Source organism: Gopherus flavomarginatus, chromosome 8, assembly GCF_025201925.1.
Source record: "Gopherus flavomarginatus isolate rGopFla2 chromosome 8, rGopFla2.mat.asm, whole genome shotgun sequence".
Taxonomy (NCBI): Eukaryota; Metazoa; Chordata; order Testudines; family Testudinidae; genus Gopherus; species Gopherus flavomarginatus.
Window position 1 is genome coordinate 23,894,832 of NC_066624.1, and position 22,917 is coordinate 23,917,748.

Genomic DNA, 22,917 nt, shown 5'->3' on the forward strand with positions numbered 1-22,917 from the left:
GGACCCAAAGTGGGTCGCGACCCCATTTTAATGATATTAATGGATAATGCCCTGTCATATTCTGAACAAGCCTTACAGAACTGAGAAACTTTACTGAATTAAGTGAAACCTTACTGAATTAAAGTTAGCACCTCTGGAGTTCGTTGTATTACAAATGCAAATATTTATGTGCTGTTGTGAGATTGTATGGAACTTCTTTAGCGGAAGAACAAGATTAATGCAATCTCTGGAAAGTATGAGAAAGCTCAAAGATCTTTTTGGAACAATGTGTTGGAAATGGATCTCCTTAGGAAATACACTGAGGTAAGAGGAATGCAAATTCTTCTCCTCCGAAGCCAACCTTTTGAAGATATGCCCTGAGGAGGGAGAGATCCTTTGTATACTTACTAGCTGCCTGTGGAAACTCAAGTTCTAAGACTTCTGAACTGTATAAAAAGGAAACTGAATGTGTTCTGAGTGACTTGTTGTGAGCTGAAGCTCTGTTGAACTTGTAACAACAAGGACGCCCCTAGGGTGGCGTATTAAAAGATGCGCTTGCCAGAGCCCAAGAAAAAGTTAAGATGAACTCTAGTAAGATTATTAGGCCCTTTTATTTATTTTAATATGTTTTCTCTATAATGCTTTGTACTGTAAGAATAAAATAGGCTTGCTTAGAAAGAACTGTATGGTAACATGTCTGTAGCAATTACAGTATTATCCATCTCTGAAGAGAAAGCAAGCAGGTGTCCTAAGGTAACCTGTCCATGCTGGGAATGACAGAGTGAAGGCAATGGAACTGTCCAGCCTGGGAAAACCCCAGTAAGAATGGAGAGACATGCTTGTTTCCACTCAAGAGAAACAACACCTGAGGAACTGGAAGCAGAGAGTGGATGCCCTGGCAGGACCACTGAGGGGGAATCCAAGTGCAGTCATAGGCACTGACTTTGTGGGCGTTGTGGCGCTGGAGCATCCATGGGGAAAAATGGTAGGTGCTGAGCACTCACCAGCAGCCCTCCATCAGCACCTCCCCCTCCCCCCGGCACCTTCTGCCCGCTGGTGGGCTGCACCATTCAGCGCCTCCTGCTCCATCCCCATGCCTTCCGCTTACCAAAATCAGCTGCTTTGGGGTGGGGAGGAGTGAGAATGCGGCATGCTTGGGGGAGGGGGCAGAACGGGGCAGGAAGAGGTGGGTAGGAAAGGGCAGGACAAGGCAGGGGTGGGGCTTTGGAGGGAGAGATGGAGTGGGGGAAGGCATGGAGCAGAGCTGGGGGGTCGAGAACCCCCCACACATTGGAAAGTCGGCACCTGTGAGTGCAGTTGCCCTAAACCGTGAGAGTCCTTTCTGGCCTTAAATTCTCTGTCTCAAAGTCTGCTTTCTCCATTTGCATCTGCTTCCTTTTTATCAAAAGTTTCCAAGTCCTAAAAATCCAAAATCTTTCTAGTTACACACCTGCCATTTGTCAGCTCCCCTGAGGATTGCAGTCATCCTACATTCACAGAAGTCAGTTCTGGAGGGTCTTCTATTAATGGCATAATAGTCAGTGCAGGAGGTTGACAACAGGATATTAAAGATATTAATCAAACTATGGAGAATAAAGTTGTCTGACAGGGATTAAGAAGTCTTCAGTGACTGCAGCTGAGTACAGACGGAGGTAGGAAGAAGACAGGTAGGGAGAGACAAAGCAGAGGGGAGAGAGACAGAAAAAGATGGGTTTAAAACACCTCCAGGAAATAAATGTGTGTGTCACCACCTCCCTTAATAGTTCACCAATTCCAGCAACATGTACTTATTTTTGGTCTATGGAACATTAGTCCCTTCTGGTGGGGGTCACTGAGAAATTGTTTAACTTATTTTAATAGATAGTTGCCTATCATATAGGGTCAAGTTAACAGGCAACGCTTGTGAGCTTGGGGAAGTGTGGGGAGTCATTGGATGGAGCCCACAGCTTGGGATATTACAGAGACACACTCCTGCCTTCTGTTTGTCCCTTTGGGGTCTGTGTCGGGGAGATGAGTAGGAGGGTTGTGTAGTGTTCCTAAGAATGGTTTGAGGGGGCTTTGTCCTTCCTTCAGGGAACTCCCTTTTCTTTGCGGTTACTTGTTTTAAGACAGCTTTTGGTATCTTGTTTATAAAAAATGTGTCATAAGAGTTTCTCTTTGCCTTATTGAGGGGACAGGAGGACCCATCTCATGCCATGACAAACAAAACTGCCCGTTTCTCAGCAACAGCTTCCAAGAGAAGATTTCAGTTTTCGTTAATAGGCCTTGCATTATTCTAAACAAGAAACGCTTCAGAAAACAAAACCACACAAAGCATGTCATTCACTCTTGACAACAGGAATGTGGACCTCAATACAAGGGAGAGCGCACCATGGTGACAAAAAAGCCCTTTAGTATACAAGGACCTGATTTAGTCCAACACTTTTCTGAAACACTGCTCTCCTTGGTCAGGATGGGAACCTAACATCTTCCACTTTGTGCAAACACTGGAAAGATTGTACTGGAACTGCCCTTCCTTTGTATCATAATGCACCAGACCAATGGCCAATGGTGGATGCTTCAGAGGAAAGTATAAACATCCTAGTGTGCAGTACTATGCTGTGACACCAGCAAGTAATCAGTTTACACCATAGATCACCATTAGCACTTTATCGTAGTGTAAAAGTAGATAATATTCATACTGTTATAGTGCATAATAATACTAATTTACACATGTATGATACATATATATGGACCTGTATTTTAATTAAGCAGCATGGGCCATATAATTCTTGGTGTAGCCCCATTAGCTTCTCTGTATCAGTTACCTTTTCTATAAAATGGTGATAATCATGTTTACCCAGCTTTGCTAAGCACTTTGAAAGCGATGGAGAAAGAGGCCTACAGAAGGGTAAAATTTTCATAAACAGAATTACAATACAGGGATAGTTATATTCATTTAACACAGAGGGCCTCAGGCTTTTTTGCCGCACCAAGTGGCGAAGGAAATTAAAAAAAAAAGCCGTGATCGGCGGCACTTAGGCGGCAGCTCATTCTTCGGCAGCAATTCGGCAGCGGGTCCTTCGCTCTGAGAGGGACAGAGGGACCCGCCACCGAATTGCCATCGAAGATCGGACGTGCCGTCCCTTCCCATTGGTCACCCTAAGCACCTGCTTCATTCACTGGTGACGAGGGTTTGATTAATATCTGCTTGGAGATCATTGGCTGGAAAGCCTTAGAGAAGTAGCATTTTGTTACTTTTCTGCAGCTCCGCCCAAACATACCACAATCAAAATTGTACAGCACTCCCTTCCACGTGTGTGTGCATACACACAAACACACACTATTATTACACTTCTGCATACTGTATATTCAGTTTCATAATCTGTCCTGCACAGTTAGCCTTCCCCCCAATTATCATTTATTATTTACAGCCCCCGTAAATGCAAGATTCTAGACAGACAAAGTCATGTTTTCTGTCCCAAGGAGCTCAAAAGAAGACACAAGTGGCACATACACTCAAATAGGAGGATATGGAGAAGGAGAAGTGTCACAAATACAAGGCATGGGGTAATAAAGAATGCACACAAACATCTTGCAGTTACACTGTTACAGTATCTATAAGTAGTCACATCTGTAATTTATTTGTTTTTCTAGTGAGGGAAGGGGGGTTGGAAGTGGGGTGACATGAAAGACAGAAGTAGGAAGGTACTTCTTCCCCTTTGAAGGATATTAATTACTATGAGCCAGGTTCTGCCATTCCTTCCATTTGGTAGTATTTTACTATGGGAGTAGTCACACTGATTGCAATGAGGCTGCTTGCATATTAAGGTATGGTTCAGTGTACACAACGATAGCAGATGTGGGTCCTATGGAAGCAGTGGTGGTAATACTAGCTCTGTGATATCTACAAGTGCAGCAGACAGGCCATTTATATTGTGGCCTGAAAGTCCCACACTGGTTTGGGAAATGAAGGAATTTGCATGAATGTTTTTGTGGCCACATACTATAAAAAAATACTTTTTTGTTTTGAAAGGGAAGCTACTGTCCGGAGTTTGTGTCTTCCTGATTTTCCTGAGCCTGCAGAACTGGTGTGGAAATACTTAGACCTTTCCACCTTCCTCCTCCTCTACCTCTTGCCCCTTCTGATCATCACCATCACCTACACACACCTGGCCAAGAAGCTGTGGCTGCGCAATGCCATTGGGGACATCACCACGCAGCAGTACATCACCCACCACAAGAACAAGAAGAAAAGCATCAAGATGCTGGTGTTGGTTGTGGTGGTCTTTGCTGTCTGCTGGTTCCCACTCAACTGTTATGTAGTGCTCATCTCCAGCCTTGGCATCAAGACCAAAAACTCCCTCTATTTTGCTCTGCACTGGTTTGCCATGAGCAGCACTTGTTATAACCCCTTCATTTACTGCTGGCTGAATGAGAGCTTCCGCTCAGAAATCAAGTCCTTACTCAGCATGTGCCAGAAGGTCCCGCAAACACAGGACAATGTGTTGCCAGCTGTGATCATGGCCTATCGAGAGGCCTGGATCGAGCAAGCCAGGTACAAGCAGAGGACTTCCTCACAGAGCATTCGCTCCACCACAAATGTGCAGACAGTCAACACAGATTTGTGAATTGGAGAGTCAAGGTGAGTTCAAAAGGTTTGGTGGCAAAGGGCTTTATTTATGATGCGTCATTCACGTCAACAAGTTGGGAGGGGAGTTTTAGTGGAGGAGTTAAGTATGCCAGGAAATGAGAGATCATGGATATTGTTGATCCAGAGGCATAACGTGAAAAGGGAGATGTGATGGGGTACGCCAGGCCTTCACTGTCCCCTGCTGTGGGTATCACTGGCCTGGCACCCCCCTGTCTAGATAAGCCACTCAAGCTCAGAGTCTTACAAGACTTGATCCTCCAGCAGCTCAAAGGGTCAGGCAATGGCCAATCAGGAGCCACCAGATAAGTTACAAAGGCTTCCCTGGCTTTGTCTAGGGGAGAGTATGTGGTGAAATGAGGACAAGAGAGGAGCTTCTTTGTCTGACTCAAGTCTAAACATGCCCAGTTTTTTCAGTCTTTCCTCTTGTATCATTTTTGTTGCTCTCCTCTGAACTCTCTTCATTATGTTCACATCTTTCTTAAAGTGTGGCTCCCAGAGTTGGACACAGTACTCTAGCTGAGGCCTTCACCAGGACTGAGTGGAGTGGGACAATTACTTCCTGTGTCTTAAATACAATACTCCTGGTTACACAACCCAGAATGCTATTGGAGGGAGGGATAGCTCAGTGGTTTAAGCATTGGCCTGCAAAACCTAGGGTTGTGAGTTCAATCCTTGAGGGGACCACTTAGGGATTTGGGGCAAAATCAGTACTTGATTCTGCTAGTGAAGTCAGGGGGCTGGACTGAATGACCTTTCAGTTCTAGGAGATTGGTATATCTCTAATTATAACCTAAGCCTTTTTCACAACTATATCACATTGACTCCTATTCCATTTGGATCCATTATAACCCCCAGGTCTTTTGCAGCAGTATCACTGCTTAGCCAGTTATTTTCCATTCCTGTTTGAAGCAGAATGGTGTTCAGCTCACTGCCACTGACAGATGCCTCCTCAAGCCAGGGGCAATGGATTCTCCCTAAAAGTGGGGGGACTGCAAGGCCCTGCCTCCTCCTCTTTCCCTGATGTCCCACCCCCGGTCAAGCAGTAAGCCAGAACCGGGCTGGGGAGCCCAGGCCTCTCCACCTGCCTGGGGTAGAGGGGCCCACAAGCAGCCCCTGGCCCATGTTCCCACTCACTTGGCCTCCCACCCAGGGCAGGTGGAGGGTCTGCGGCTCCTCTCAGCTGCACGCATGGCTCTTACCCGACTCTGGCTTCCAGCCTGGCCTAGGGGTGAGGACTTGGGGTCTGAACAGCCATAGTTGGGCCATGATAAGAGCCATGCAGGCAGCTGTGGGAAGTGGTAGACCCTCCATCTGCCATGGGTGGGGAGGCCAGGGGGCAGGGCCACAGGCCAGGGGCTGCTCTCGGACCCCACCCACCCTGGGCATGCGGAGGGGCCGGGCTCCCTGGCCTAGCTCTGGCTTCCAGCTTGGCCAGGGAGGGCAGGGCCTCAAAGGGAAGAGGCAGGGCAGGGGACTGTGGCAAAAAGTGGAAGGGCCATGGCCCCTTCCCTCTCACCCCCCCGATTCCAGAACCCCTACCTCAAGCTTATCCATTAACCAATTGATACTAATACTAAACAATGATGGTGACAGAGCAGAGCCTAGCCAAATTCCTGTGGAAATAGGAAGCTATGTCATGTATCTGCTATTGACATGAATACATTTATTATTCATACAATGCCACAGATATCCATGCTACAATCCTGACAAATAAAATAACATTATATGCTGTTTTTTATGTCTAATGATCCCTAAGCACCTTGAAAGCTAACAGAAATGTGCATATTATATGGATAACTTCACCCACTATTGAGGTCCAGCCACCTTTGCAATGGAACATGGCAGCCATTTAACAGCTAATAACACCACTGCCCACAGGTTACACCAGAAAGTGAGGAAGGATCCATTTGAAACTGCAGGGAAATTTAGGTAACCAGGATATATTTATCTGAGGTAGAATTTCACCAGGACATCAATGCAACAGTGAATTGAAGACAGGACTAGGTATAGATTCATAGACTCTAGGACTGGAAGGGACCTCGAGAGGTCATCGAGTCCAGTCCCCTGCCCTCATGGCAGGACCAAATACTGTCTAGACCAGCCTTGATAGGCATTTATCTAACCTACTCTTAAATATCTCCAGAGATGGAGATTCCACAACCTCGCTAGGCAATTTATTCCAGTGTTCAACTGCCCTGACAGTTAGGAACTTTTTCCTAATGTCCAACCTAAATCTCCCTTGCTGCAGTTTAAGCCCATTGCTTCTTGTTCTATCATTAGAGGCTAAGGTGAACAAGTTTTCTCCCTCCTCCTGATGACACCCTTTTAGATACCTGAAAACTGCTATCATGTCCCCTCTCAGTCTTCTCTTTTCCAAACTAAATAAACCCAATTCTTTCAGCCTTCCTTCATTGGTCATGTTCTCAAGACCTTTAATCATTCTTGTTGCTCTTCTCTGGACCCTCTCCAATTTCTCCACATCTTTCTTGAAATGTGGTGCCCAGAACTGGACACAATACTCCAGTTGAGGCCTAACCAGCGCAGAGTAGAGTGGAAGAATGACTTCTCGTGTCTTGTTTACAACACACCTGTTAATGCATCCCAGAATCACGTTTACTTTTTTTGCAACAGTATCATACTGTTGACTCATATTTAGCTTGTGGTCCACTATGACCCCTAGATCTCTTTCTGCCATACTCCTTCGTAGACAGTCTCTTCCCATTTTGTATGTGTGAAACTGATTGTTCCTTCCTAAGTGGAGCACTTTGCATTTGTCTTTATTGAACTTCATCCGGTTTACCTCAGACCATTTCTCCAATTTGTCCAGATCATTTTGAATTTTGACCCTGTCCTCCAAAGCAGTTGCAATCCCTCCCAGTTTGGTATCGTCTGCAAACTTAATAAGCATACTTTCTATGCCAATATCTAAGTCGTTGATGAAGATATTGAACAGAGCTGGTCCCAGAACAGACCCCTGCGGAACCCCACTTGTTATACCTTTCCAGCAGGATTGGGAGCCATTAATAACTACTCTCTGAGTATGGTTATCCAGCCAGTTATGCACGCACCTTATAGTAGCCCCATCTAAATTGTATTTGCCTAGTTTATCGATAAGGATATCATGCGAGACCGTATCAAATGCCTTACTAAAATCTAGGTATACCACATCCACCGCTTCTCCCTTATCCACAACACTCGTTATCCTGTCAAAGAAAGCTATCAGATTGGTTTGACATGACTTGTTCTTTACAAATCCATGCTGGCTATTCCCTATCACCTTACCACCTTCCAAGTGTTTGCAGATGATTTCTTTAATTACTTGCTCCATTATCTTCCGTGGCACAGAAGTTGAATTAACTGGTCTGTAGTTTCCTGGGTTGTTTTTATTTCTCTTTTTATAGATGGGCACTATATTTGCCCTTTTCCAGTCTTCTGGAATCTCTCCCGTCTCCTATGACTTTCCAAAGATAGTAGCTAGAGGCTCAGATACCTCCTCTATTAACTCCTTGAGTATTCTAGGATGCATTTCATCAGGCCCTGGTGACTTGCAGGCATCTAACTTTTCTAAGTGATTTTTAACTTGCTCTTTTTTATTTTATCTTCTAAACCTACTCCCTTCCCATAAGCATTCACTATGTTAAACATTCCTTCAGACTTCTCAGTGAAGACAGAAACAAAGAAGTCATTAAGCATCTCTGCCATTTCCAAGTTTCCTGTTACTGTTTCTCTCTCCTCACTGAGCAGTGGGCCTACCATGTCCTTGGTCTTCCTCTTGCTTCTAATGTACTGATAAAAAGTCTTCTTGTTTCCCTTTATTCCCATAGCTAGTTTGAGCTCATTTTGTGCCTTTGCCTTTCTCATCTTGCCCCTGCATTCCTGTGTTATTTGCCTATATTCATCCTTTGTAATCTAACCTAGTTTCCACTTTTTATATGACTCCTTTTTCTTTTGTAGGTCATGCAAGATCTCGTGGTTAAGCCCAGGTGGTCTTTTGCCACACTTTCTATCTTTCCTACCCATTGGAATAGCTTGCTTTTGGGCCCTTAATAGTGTCCCTTTGAAAAACTGCCAACTCTCCTCAGTTGTTTTCCCCCTCAGTCTTGATTCCCATGGGACCTTACCTATCAGCTCTCTGAGCTTACCAAAATCCGCCTTCCTGAAATCCATGGTCTCTATTTTGCTGTACTCCCTTCCACACTTCCTTAGATTTGCAAACTCTATGATTTCATGATCACTTTCACCCAAGCTTCCTTCTACTTTCAAATTCTCAACGAGTTCCTCCCTATTTGTTAAAATCAAGTCTAGAACAGCTTCCCCCCAGTAGCTTTTTCAACCTTCTGAAATAAAAAGTTGTCTGCAATGCAGTCCAGGAACTTATTGGATAGTCTGTGCCCCGCGGTGTTATTTTCCCAACATATATCCAGATAGTTGAAGTTCCCCATCACCACCAAATCTTGGGCTTTGGATGATTTTGTTAGTTGTTTAAAAAAAGCCTCATCCACCTCTTCCACCTGGTTAAGTGGCCTGTAGTAGACTCCTAGCACGACATCACCCTTGTTCTTTACCCCTTTTATCCTAACCCAGAGACTCTCAACACTTCCGTCTCCTATGTCCATCTCCACCTCAGTCCAAGTGTGTACATTTTTAATACATAAGGCAACACCTCCTCCCTTTTTCCCCTGTCTATCCTTCCTGAGCAAACTATACTCATCCACACCAACATTCCAATCGTATGTATTATCCCACCAAGTTTCAGTGATGCCAACAATGTCATAGTTGTATTTATTTATTAGCACTTCCAGTTCTTCCTGCTTATTACCCATACTTCTCACATTTGTATATAGGCATCTAAGATACTGGTTTGATCTTGCCTCCCAGTTTTGCCCTGGCCCTCATTTCTCTCTGCCATTGTAGCCCACGCTCCCTCTTGTTTCCGACCCATCTCCCAGGTCTTCATGTTCCCCACTTACCTGTGGGCTTTGCTCACCTGTCCCTGTCGAACCTAGTTTAAAGCCCTCCTCACTAGGTTAGCCAGTCTGTGTGCAAATAGGGTCTTTCCCCTCCTCGAAAGGTGAACGCCATCTCTGCCCAGCAGTCCTTCCTCAAATAGCATCCCGTAGTCGAGGAAGCCAGAGCCCTCCTGGCGACACCATCTTCGCAGCCAAGCATTCACCTCCATGATGCATCTGTCTCTGCCTGGGCCCCTACCTTCAACAGGAAGAATCGAAGAGAATACCACCTGCGCTCCAAACTCCTTCACCCGTACTCCCAGAGCCCTGTAGTCACTCTTGATCTGCTCAGCGTCACACCTCGCAGTATCATTTGTGCCCACATGGATGAGTAGCATGGCGTAGTAGTCAGAAGGCTGGATAATCCTTGACAATTCCTCTGTAACATTTCGGATACGGGCCCCCGGCAGGTAGCATACCTTCCGAGATGAAATGTCAGGGCGACAGATGGGTGCCTCTGTCCCCCTCAGCAGAGACTCTCCGACCATCACTACCCTACGTTTCCTATTTTCAGCGGTGGCAGCAGATCTCCCAGCCTTAGGGGTACGAGGCTTCTCCTCCTTTACTGTAGGGGATGATTCCTTCTCTCCTGTATCAAGAAGAGCATAACGGTTACCTATTACCACGGCGGGAGGGTTCGCAGCAGGAGTGGAGCACTGCCCGCTGCCAGAAGTAACCAGCTGCCAGTGTCCACCCTGAGCCATCTCCTCCTCCACCAGTGGTGTGTCAGCAGTCCTGTGAACTGGGACAGCTGCCTCAGCTGTCTCCACATGGACACGGTACAGGAATTGCTCGTGGATACGGATGCTCCTCAACCTAGCCACCTCCTCCTGTAGCTCTCCCACCTGCTGCCTGAGAGATTCCACCAGTAGGCACCTTTCACATTGGATGCTCCCCACAGCCTGGATATCAGTAAGTGGAAATTGCAAGTTACAGTCTTTGCAAAACCACGCCAGAATCTGGGTAGAAGCATCCATGCTCTGGTGCTCTGTCTGGCTACAGGCACAGGTGGAGGAGACAGAAATGGTGCTGGCATATGTGTTGCGGGTCTTCCTAACCATCGTAAGCCTCCCTCTGTCAAACTCCCTCTCAAACTCCCCTGTCTGCAGCTTCCTGTCCGCTCTGCTCTGCTTTAAAGAGAAAAGTTTTGGATGTAGTTTGGTTTATAGATTTTCAAGGGACTAACGGGTCACATATAGGACTGACAAGGGACCCCTGCTCCCTTCCAAACTCCCTTGCGAAACTCCCTGTTAGCAGCCCCTGGTCGCAAAGGTATCAGGGACCCCTGAGCAGCTCTGACACTGACTTGCTGCGTGACTTTAGGCATTATCTCCAATAGGTATAACTGAAGAGGACAGTTTACGCCTGCAATTAGAATTGACTTTAAAAATTTGTTGATGAAGCAGGAACCAGAATGGAATCCAAGCCATGTAGGAATTTGGGCAGATGCTGGCATTTTCACTCCAACTCTTGCGGAAAGTGCATAGGTATTTTCGTAACTGCAAATAGTTAAATGGAATCCAGCAACAAGCTCTGGTGTCAACCTTTTAAGCAAGATGTTGAAATAATAGAAAGAAGAAAGTGCAGAGAGGAGCCATGAAAATAATTTGAGAGCAGGAAAAATGCTTTTCTGTGTGATTCAAAGAGTTCAATCTCTTTAGTTTGACAAAAAGAAGAACAAGAGATAAGCTGATCAGTGTATGAGTACCTTCAGGGGGAGAAACATAGCAGGTACTAAAAGGCTCTTTAATTTAGTGGAGAAAGACATAACAAGGCCAATGGCTAGAAGTTAAAGCCACCCCTACTCAAATTAGAAATAAGGAACAAATATTTAATAGAGACGGTGATTAACTATTAGAACAGAGATTCTCAAACTGGGGGTCGGGGGTTGCGAGTTGTCAACCACCACCCCAAACCACACTTTGCCTCTAGCATTTATAATGGTGTTAATTATATTAAAAAGTGTTTTTAATTTGTAATGGGGGGGGTCACACTCAGATGCTTACTATATGAAAGGGATCACCAGTACAAAACTTTGGGAACCACTGCATTAGAACAAACAACCCAGGAAAGTGAAGATTCTCCGTCTCTTGAAACCTTCACATCAAGACTGGATGCCTTTCTGGAAGTTATGCTTCAGTCAAACTCAAGTTACTGGTCTCAATAATGGATGAATTTCTATGGCCTGTGTTATTCAGGAGGTCAGACTAGATGATCTAGTGGCCCCTTCTGGCCTTCACATCTATGAATCCAGTTCGCTGTCCCAGTGCAACGTTGGCTCTGCATATCTAACAAGAGTAAAAGCAGACAGAACTGATTTTGGCAGCAACATTAGCAGATATAACACAGAACACACACACACAGTGAGCACATCCATGGACTGTGGGTCATTATTACATAGCAACTTTTCAAAGTGGAACTTCACTTTAATATCAGGTCCTAGTTTGATTTGTTATAGTTTGGGATTTTTTATGACAACATTGAGTGAATGGATTTACATTGGCACTAAGCTAAAGGCCATGGATGTTTTCTCAGGACTGTAGCATTTATTAACTTAACAGTTATATTACTCTATAGTGTTACTGCCTGTTACATCATAGTCTCAGTTAAACAACCGAGTTTACAGGAGCACAGCAACAGTGAGGATTTCATTTTTTCCTTGGAAAGATTAATCTGACTATGCTGAAGCAACTCCATTAGCTAGAGGGAGCTGCAGAGAGAGGAAAGGAGAGAGAGAGTCAGGGTGACAGAGTCAGGAAAGAAGAAAAAGATTTAAGAGCATTCAAAAAGAAGGAAAACAGTTTTGCCTGCCTGACACCTAGAGGCAGCGTGGTACAGTGGACAGGTCACTGCACCCTATTCAGGAGACTTGGTTTCTATTTCCAGTTCTGCTAGTTGGCCTCAGGCAAGGGACTTACCCTCTTTATGACTCTATCTGTCTTGTCTATTTAGACTGCAAGCTCTTTGAGCAGAGACTGTCCCTTGCTATTCATTTATTCAGTGCCTTTATCAATGGGGCCCAGATCTTGACTGGGACCTCTAGGCACTACCATAGTGTATCTAAGTACCAATAATAAATACAGACATTTTTCTCAGTGTAGGCAGGTATTAAAGATAATTTTTTTTAATTTGGTCCTGCATACAAATACTTACTGCCCAATGCAGATAAACCTCACCCGAGGCATTTAAGCTCTGTTCCTGAGTCCCTAGGCTCAGAGGAATACATTGTTCTCAGAGAGAGATGTTTTTCTTATGTGAACGTCAGCGAAAAAAGAATTATTCCAAGAAATACTAAGACATTTCAAAACTACATTAAGGACTCATTTAGCAGACAACAGAGCAGGAAAACAGGCTGCAGTAAACTAAGTGTCTCACAGCAGGAAACTTAGGCTGGCAAATACCAATTCACTTCTGTTCACTACTGGGAATAGGTTTTTGAAGTTTTTTTTCAAGGAGGGGGGCAGAGACGTGCATTAAACTGAAGACTTTCTCTGGCAAACATCCGATTTTACCTAGTATCAATAAGACAATAATGGGGGAATTATATTGTACCAGGACAAAAGGTCCAGATCAATCTGAACCACAGCATCCTCCATGGACCTAGCCTTAGCCAATAATGTTTTGTAACCACAGAGGAGGTGGTGTGGTCCAGTGGATAGACAGGGTACATCCCTGGAAGTAAGATGACCTGAGTTTTAATCCAAGCTCTTCCATTGCCCTGTTTCTTGACTTTGGAACTGGAATGTGATCGAGAGTAACCCTTGCAATAAACCAGAGAGATGACAACCTCTAATAAACAATTTTTAGTAGTATCAGAGTTGAGCTCACGGCTTGAAAATGTATGGTAGGTCACATGTAGGGTGACCAGATGTCTCGATTTTATAGGGACAGTCCCGATTTTTGAGTCTTTTTCTTATATAGGGTCCTATTACCCCCCACCCCATCCCGATTTTTCACACTTGCTGTCTGGTCACCCTAGTCACATGCATCCAACGGGTATATCAGAAATATTTTTAAAGGCAATTCATTTTGGAAGGAGAAGCCTCTCCCTTTAGATTGAGGAAGGGTAGGGGACAGAATGAAATATACTGGTAGAAAAGAAGGACAATGCTAACCAGAGACAGATACATAGAATATCTGGAGAGGGCTCAGTTTTCCTGACATCAGTTCATTCTCCAAACTTGGGGACTTTTCTCCTTTTGATTCTTATCTATTTAATTTCTAACCATAGAACAAAAAAGTTATCTTTCTAGCTCTGAAATCGCACCCTGCAAAACCTATTGTATGAATCCGCTAGCTTGGAGCCTTCAGAGGTCGTAAATCGTTTGACCAATTTGACAATGTAATCAGCAAAGGAAATTGCTCTAGCAACAGAGAAGATATGGTAATGGGTGGTTTAAAACCGCAGATGGAGAAAGTAGATGAGGATTCTTCAGGTAATGGAGTGGATGAGTAGAGCCAGAACTAGAAAACTGATCCCCGCCCCGCTTTAAGCATTTGACCTAAAGCTTTTCTAAGGCCCCCAAACTGGGCAAATGCCTTCTACTGTCCAGGGAATCCTTTTCCAGTAGCTGACCCCATATCATAGTCCTCTGGTTGGGAATATAATTTATCACAGGCCTTGAGGCTGCTTAATTCAGCTGATAGTGACAGGGCTCAACATCTATCTCTTGTGCAATGTTCTTTAAATGGCAGTTCATCTTTGTTCTCTCTCTTAGTAAGTCCGCCTGCTGTAGACTCTTAATAAACAGCCTCCAAGATTGTATCAGTGAAGTGCCCAGGTTTCAAGTGCAATCTGCTAAATTATAAATCCTGAATGAGAGTTTCATTAGGAAGGGTTATTAAAAAAGGAGAGTATGGCAGATAGAGGGTGAAGCAGAAAATGTTTTTATATTAGCAAAGACAGTTTTGTTTGTTTTAAACTCCCAGAAGAAAAGTTCACGGGATGTTCCAACTGCCCAGTGTTGTACAAAATCTATCACACCACAAAGTAATCACCTCACTGATGACAATGCAAAGTCATACTGAAAACAAAATGAAAGACTATTTTCCCAACAGGCAAAGGGAGGGGCTTTTCTTTCAGACTTCCAGTGACTTGAGATGGGGGTGCTGTGGCATTATCACTATGCTCAGAGATTCCAAGACTGGACTGGTTAAATACCCTCTTTGTTAAAAGGTTACAATTTATTTCCAGTCTGAGTTTGTCTAGCTCCAACTTCCAGCTAATGGATCATGTTATATCTCTCTCTGCTAGATTGATGAGCTCATTATTAAATATCTGTTCCCCTTATAGGTACTCATAGACTAATCAAGACATCCATTAGCCTTCTTTTTGTTAAGCTAAATTGATTGAGTCTCTGAGTCTATCGCTATAAGGAAAGTTTTCTAATCCCTCAATCATTCTTGTGGCTCTTCTTTGAACTCGCTTTAATTTGTCAACTTCCTTCTTTACGTGTGGACACCAGAACAGGACACTGTATTCCAACAGCCATCACACTAGTGCCAAATACAGGATTCCCCAGTTTATGCATCCATGGATTGCATTAGTCCTTTTAGCCACAGTGTCACCCTGGGAACCCATGGTCAGCTGATTATCCGCCATGATGCCCAAATCTATATCACAGTCACGACTTCTCAGGATAGAGTCCTGGATAGTTATTTAAGGTGGGGAAGATGGAGAGACACAAATCCAAGAACTTTCTCTGATCACCCAAGTACAAGTGGCCCCTTCTTGGCCAAGGGACAGAGCTTCTTTCTAGGTGATACAGTGAGTAGGGCATAGATGTAGAGGGAAGCAGGCAGCTCTGTAACATAGTAAAAAGGCTTTTAAAGTGGAGTTTTGGGGTGGCGGGGAGAGGTGTTCAAGGAGGTTTGTGTGATCCTGACCTTTTAACGTTCTGTAGATATAGTTCTGAGTTCTGTACCTTTGACACTTCTCAATGATAAATCATCTAGGCAAATGGGTGATTTGGTGAAGTAGTCATTGGCAAGCAAACCCCAGAACTTCCCCTCCTATACTCCAGTTTCACAAGAAGGCAAGCCTGTCACATTGAAGGTTTGGTGAACTGTCTATTCCAGGGAAAATTTTGGAGCACAGGCTGATGAGTCAATATGTGAGGATTCAGGAGAGATGTGTCTAATGACCAATTAACAACATGGATTTATTAATACTAGCTCAAGCCAAATGAATCTAATGGCCTTCACCATAATTACTGATGAAATAGATAATGGGGAATGTGCTGCAGAGGATATTTGAATTTCAGAAACATGTTATACGGTCGCACTACATAGCGAACAAAGATGCAGGACAAATGCCAGCTAGATAAAGATAGCCCAACCTGAATTAGAAATTAGCCGATGAAGAAGAAACAATATAATCATTATTTGTAGCCCTTCGAATGTGAAACAGTACCAAAGGCCTGATTCAAAGCCCACTGCTGTCAATGGAAAGATTTTCATTGATTTCAATGGACTTTGATTCAAGTCCCAAGTGTAGCAAATATCACAGGGGTCACTATAGGAAACTACACTGAATTTTTCATTAATGACCTAGAAGAAGGTGTAAATGTAACCATACTTAGATTTGCTCCCACCAAGATCAGAGGAGGGGAAGCAAACAGACAAGCAGCTCAGAAGCAAACTGCAAAGAGATTGTTTACAAAGAGCCAAAATCACCGTTTCAAATAAATAGGTCCCCGCCAGGGCCGTTCCTAGCCTTTTGGGTGCCCTTTGCAGCTCCCACCACCCAGGGTCTGGAAGGCAGGAACTGTGGGGGGCCCACTTTTGAGGGCCCCATATGCCCAGAGTGGCCCGGGGGATTAGCCGGGGGCAGCCCATTCCACTTCCCTCGCTTCAGCCCCAGCCGTGTCGCTTGGGGGAGGGCGCTTGGGGGAAGGGAATCCCTACTCACTGGCAGTGGCAGGAAGCGGAGTAGCCCATCCCAAGCCCGCTCTACTCCACCAGCTCCCAGCGGTGGTGCTCCGCTTCCTGCCGCTGGTGAGAGCCAGGGGCAGTCCTTTCCCCAGCCTGAGCGACATGGCTGGGGCCGGGGCAAGGGAAGCGGAGTGGGCTGGGGCCGCATCTCTCCACTTCCCACAAGCTGGTGAATGTAGGGGGCTATCCTTTCCCTGCACTCACCGGCGGCGGGAAGTGGAGCGCCACGGCTGGGAGCTGGTGGAGTAGAGCGGGCTGAGGCCGGGTTGCTCCTCTTCCCACCACTGCTGGTGAGTGCGGGGTCACTGGGGGAAGAGATGGAATGGGAGTGGGCCAGGGGCAGAGCAGGGGGGAAGGGGAGAAGACGGGGCGGATGGAGTTGTCCGGGGCCCCACAACCCCCTAGGGACAGCCCTGCCCCTTGCAGGGGGGGCCAGCCGAGGGATCGGGCTGGTCACCAGGGCTGGTGCTGCCACGTATGCAGCAAACAGCTGCCTAGGGCACCATGAAATTTGGGGCAATTTGGTGCCCCAAATTTCATGGTGCCCTACGCAGCTGCATATGCCTAAGGACGGTCCTGGTGCCTGCTGCAGCAGAGAGTGAAGTAAAAGCTTTTCTCTCAGGTCAGAACAACTTGCTCTACAGCTCATTGGCTGAATGGTAACATGTCTGCTTCTCACACACAGGGCTGGCCTTACCATGAGGCGAACTGAGGCAGATGCCTCAGATGCTAGACTGTGGGAAGGCGCCAGTAGGACCCAGAGTGTAGAAAATTGTGTCTGCTGACTGTGCATGTGTATTCTCTGTGCTTTAGATGCACAGAGATGGTGGAGTGCTGTACTGGAGGAAGGAGGGTACAAGAGACACAACAGGCAGGCAGGAGAAAAGGTGAGAGGGAATAACAGAAAGCAGCAGGCGCTGCCGGGAGAGAGAGGAGGAGGAGCCTCTTATGTACCTCTCTAGCACCGCCAGGAGCCTGGACTGATTAACACCAGCTTCTCAGGGAGCTTCCTGTTTCCTGCTGCTTCCCTGAACCCACCTGAGGAGAACAGGCAGTCAACTGAAGTGGTAGGACTAGTTAGGCCCTTAAGATGCTGATATCTTCCCTCACTCAGGCCCTGCTACCAGCCTGGTTATTTGTTCCTGTGATGGGGCAGCACTGCCCTGCACCAGCCCCAGCAGCGTTGGGCCAGTAGTACTGATGGCGGAAGTCCTGCTCTGTCCAAGTGCTCTGGGAGTATAAAAGGAGAGAGTCCAGCTCATTCTGGGTTGGCAGCCGCAGGGGAAGGACCTGACCGGGAAGCTCCTGCGGAGGACCAGTGACCAGCCGTGGAGGTGCCGGGGACTGAAGCCTCTCCAGGCTGGCTCAAAGCCCTCCTACAGGGGGAACCCGGGGAGGTGACTGACCCAGAGGCCCACAGGGAACCTAGGGACTCATGGAAGACCTCAACCCTCAAGCCAGTAGGAAGCAACCCAGGGGGGTGACGGACTGGTACCTTGCCCCTGGCAAGACTCAGCGTGTTTCAGTGGGAACCCCCCGCTGAGCCAGGGGCAAGGTCCCATGCTGTGGTTATGGCTGGAGGTCGGGACCTCATGGAGTGGGAGAACCTCTGGCCACTAGGCCATATTGCCCTGCAACCTGGGGCGATTCTGTGGACTCTGGCCAGTTCTCATTCATTGAACTTGGTGGTCAGTGATGCAGCATCAGCTTCTAGTGAGGCTGCTGAATTTTTTAAATGTAATTCTGAGCATCTATGTATTTTTCTCTGCATCAACTTATCAATGGCAAATTTTGAAGCAACATCTGGGAACTTGCTCTCTGACACTGAAACCACTGAGTGCCACACAATGGGAAACTCAAGTGGAGGAGATAAAGCCTATCAAACACCAAATTGGAAAGATAGATGATGCCATAGTTGCCACTATAGAGGATAATGCTATGACAGGAACTGTTCATGGGAGAACAATGGCAGAGGAAAATGGAATCACCAGAAACATACATAACTTCAAATTCCTGTGTGGCTTAGTGTTGTGGCATGACATACTGTTTGAAATAAATGTTGTAAACAAAGGACTCCAAGGTGTTGACCTTGATATATCTGGAGCAATGGAACCACTGGACAAAGCGAAGTCATACCTACAGTCTTACCGATCGGATGAGGGATTTCAAAACATTCTGAAGAATGCACAGAAGTTGCAGAGGAACTTCACACTGAAGCTATTTTCCCACCCATTCAAGAATACAAAAGTTGCAAGAACATTTCATGCAGCTCAGGGAACACAGCAATATATTTGGGATGTTGCATGATATTCCAAAACTCCTCACTATACCTGAAGAAGACCTACACCAGCAATGCAGGGCACTAGAGACAGTGTTGACATATGATGACATGCGCAATATTGATGCGAGTGATTTAGGTGATGAACTGAAAGCCCTTTCAAGATACATTTTAGTAGGATCAACTCCAAAGGCTATTCTGGAATATATGTGCACAAATAAGATGACCACCCTCTTTTCAAATGCTTTTGTTGCTCTGTGCATACTTCTAACACTTCCTGTAACAGTTGCCAATGGAGAACGCAGCTTCTCCAAGCTGAAGTTAATAAAAACACATCTATGCTCCACAAGGACCCAGGAGAGGCTGGTCAGCCTTGCAACCATCTCAATAGAGCATGAGCTGTCCCAGACTGTGGACCTTCAGCAGGAAGAAATTCAAATCTTTGCAACCAAGAAGGCACGGAAAGCACCACTTTGATTATTCAAACAGATAAAAATGCCAGTGTTTACTATGCAGACAAGAAAAGTTACATTTGCTGTTCAGGCATTTGAAAGTTAAGTGTTACTTAAAATTTTTGAACAAGGCATTTTAAGTTGTTAGTTCTCCTTTATTGGAGTAGGTAGCAGAGCAGTACCATGAGAGGAATAGAACAGGAAGAAGGCAGAACTGAGACATTTCAAAGTTTTGGCCCAAGCGAGGGGGCATGGGGACATCATTTGAGCTCCCTGCCTCAGGTGCCAAAATGTTGTGGGCCAGCTCTGCCCTCACATCATATATTTAACGACACAGGCGTAATTTCAGCAGGTAAGCTACGTTTCTGAACTTCCTACACTTCAGATGAAACCCCAGTTGGAAACCTCTAAAGGACACAAAGGCAGATTTATTAAACCAAATGTAATTTATTTCAGACACTCTTTAAAGAAGTTAAACTCTAAGGGATGGTCTGCTAGCTTTGAAGGCTCATATATAGCAGAAAGTCAGATGAGCTGAACCCATACAAAGCCTGTTCCCTCATTCACTGCTATGGCATATAGTCCCAGCTTTCTGAATAAAGTGTCATTATTTTCTTTCTGAATTTGTCCCACTGAAATCCTTCCATCCTTTTCATTCTTCTCTCACATTGCCTGCCTGAATCTGCTGCACATCATTCCAGGCCTTGGCATTCTCCTTTTTCTTTTGACAGCAGATATTTTTGCCAGTGGTTTGCTTATTAATCCAGTATTTTACCTTTCATTACCCGGTCCAGGGCTGTGACAGAGGATAAAGCATATTCCTGTCTTCTTGATTGTTGCCTTAGCACCTAATCTCCTACTAGTGTGTGAAGGACTTAGATAGAGTCTGTTGGGGGAGGGGAGGGAGTTCTCTTGGACCCACTTCTGACAGCTTGCCCAGCTACAGGACAGAACATTCGGTCCAGGTGGTTTATGAAGTGGTGTTTTGTTACACACTCAGTAGACGCTGTATTCTTTAGCATCTATTCCCTGAAAAGGGCTCATGGCCTTCAGGCTCACTGAGATACTAAAATAAACTAAAAAAGGCTTTGAGAAAAATAAAATCTATCTGATGACACAGGGATGGATGGACTGACTGCAGTATCTGGGTGCAGTCCTGCTCTCACTGAAAGCCGTGGGGAAGAGAGAGAGAGAGAATTCAACACTACACTCTCAGCTGACTAGTACCAGCTACTGGGAGGTCCCTCTGCCATGGTCCAAGACTCTACTTTCCCACCTAGATAACGGATGGCTGGACAGCCCCAGTCCCCAGCCCGGTAGCAGAACACTGTTTGTTCTCATGAGCTTGGCAGTGCCACCCTGATCTGACCTGGCAGTGCTCATGCTCAGCACTTAGCTATCAAAGTTGTAATAAGCGGAGCTTTTTTTTTTCCTTCTTCACACAACACACAGTCAGTCTGTGGAAGTCTTTGCTAGAGGATGTTGTGAAGGCCAAGATTGTAACAGGATTCAAAAAAGAGCTAGATAAATTCATGGAGGATAGGTCCATGAATGGCTATTAGCTAGGATGGGCAGGGATGGTGACCCTATTCTCTGTTTGCCAGAAGCTGGGAATGGGTGAGAGGGAATGGATCACTTGATGAGTACCTGTTCTGTTGATTCCCTCTGGGGCAGCTGGCATTGGCCACTGTCGGAAGACAGGATACTGGGCTAGATGGACCTTTGGTCTGACCCAGTATGGCCACTCTTATGAAACTTGTAAGAGGGTTTAGTTCATTTTCAGTAATAACTCCTACCCAAACTCCCAGTTCTGATTGAAGCAGACATCAGCACACATTCATTAGGGCACTTCAGAAAGTTTGGTTATCAATCTAGTCTCAGTGGACATCTTTCCCCATAACAAAACCACCACAGATTGTCATGATTAGCAGCCTGTGCTTAGTTGTTTCAGAGATATTTTATGACTGAGATGCATTGGCAAAGCTGTGTAGGGGATCTGAAGACTGGAATAGAACTTAACTGCAGTGAAATTCACAGACAGTGCTAATGGTGTGTGACCAGGACTGGAATAACAAGGGGTCCAGAACTGGCATCTAAACCATGCTGACTGTCACAATAGAAATGCCATGGGCTAAATTTGATTAAGTAGAACTGAGGCTTACTGGGAGGTCTGAGTGAGGGAAATTTACATATCATCTGTCTGTCTAAAGCTTGGATAGCGTCTATTTCTGGCTCAAGTCATTGCTGTTAGCCCCTTTTTAAATTGACACCACAATTTTTCCACAAATTAAAACAAAAAGACAAATCTACCTCACCACCCCTTGCACTTTCTTATGTAGAAAAGATGCGTTTAATACATTTAAACAATATTTGACCTAAATATTTGCAGTTTGCCCTCCCACTAGCCAAGCCTGACCTCTACTTCCCATTTTACCTGAACCAAACTACTTGCACAACATGGTGTCATCATAGAACAAAGAACTGACCCTCAAGTGCAGCTTTCCAATATTATATGTGCACACAAATAAGTTCCTCTTGTTGAACCTGCTAGGAAATGTGGGTCTGGCTTTGTGATAGGGAAATCTGTCTATTTAAGAGACTGTTGGTTTCTTTTAAAGACTGCTTGATCTCTAGGACAGGCTTCATTGAGTCTCTATAGCAGATAGGAACATCAGTATTGTCATGCAACATTGTATCAGTGGTCTATCTAATCTGGTTTCCTGTGGCCAGTATGAGATGCTTCAGGGGAAGGTGCATAAAACCCTATAATTGCCAATTATGGAATAACCTGCCCATAAAGGAAGTTTTGTCTTAAGTTTTCTAAGTTAGTGATTGGTTTATGCCCTGAAATGTGAAGGTTTATATCCCTTCTAAATTTTATATCCCATCTAGTGTATCTCTGGAGGCTCTTGTTATATGTATAAAATGTATAGTCCTATAAACCTCTGGGCTTCAGTGATAGCTGTGCGCACAATATGACTGCTATTCCAGTTCACAGCAATGGCTCACAGCTTCATTGAGAAGCGATGGCTGGGAGAAGAGTATATCTACCCTCCAAGTCTTTGGCCTCTACCTCCAAGAGAATTTCAATAACTAATCAAGAGCCTAAACACTTGTCAACTCACCTGCCTGTATTGTTCTGGAATCTATGTATATAGTCTTCTTGTTATGAAAAGGAGGAAGAAGCGGGAGGGAACCACAAATATTTGTCACTAACAATTGCAGCTTTTATTTTCTGCTCACTCAGGATGAATGAATTTTGCAACTCTGGCGGGAAGTGCCATGTCAAGCAACACTCAATGGAAGCACAGGAGAGATCAAACAGCAGAATTACATTTTTGATCATGGGGTTTGGAGAGGAGGGAAGAGAATCTAAAAAGATACACCCATTAGGAGGAGAAATAAATGGAATAAAAAGAGCAAGGGATTCCCTTCAAAAGTTCTCCTCACTTTGTCCCCTGATTTTTTGGACCTTTTCACAAATCACAATGAAATTATTTAGAACTTTATACAAATGTTTGACAGGAAGCAGATGTTTCTCCCTTTTATTATGACTTTCAGCCTTCACATTTCCAGTAAGGGTCTTGTGCTTGTCTGAGTTATTGATCTGTCTAGATGTAACTTTTTATTTTT

At 45.1% G+C, this 22,917-nt stretch overlaps 1 protein-coding gene across 3 annotated transcripts in view; it reads left to right on the top strand.

The window, feature by feature from the left end:
* Positions 1–22,617, top strand: part of LOC127056606 (G-protein coupled receptor 83-like) — a 38,571-nt gene extending 15,954 nt beyond the window's left edge. For all 3 annotated transcript variants that reach the window (XM_050964675.1, XM_050964677.1, XM_050964676.1), the window contains 2 exons: positions 3,995–4,603; positions 22,532–22,617. In XM_050964675.1, coding sequence (XP_050820632.1) covers positions 3,995–4,589 — 595 coding nt within the window. In that variant the 3' untranslated portion in view covers positions 4,590–4,603; positions 22,532–22,617. The remainder of the gene's footprint in view (positions 1–3,994; positions 4,604–22,531) is intronic.
* Positions 22,618–22,917: the final 300 nt, after the last annotated feature.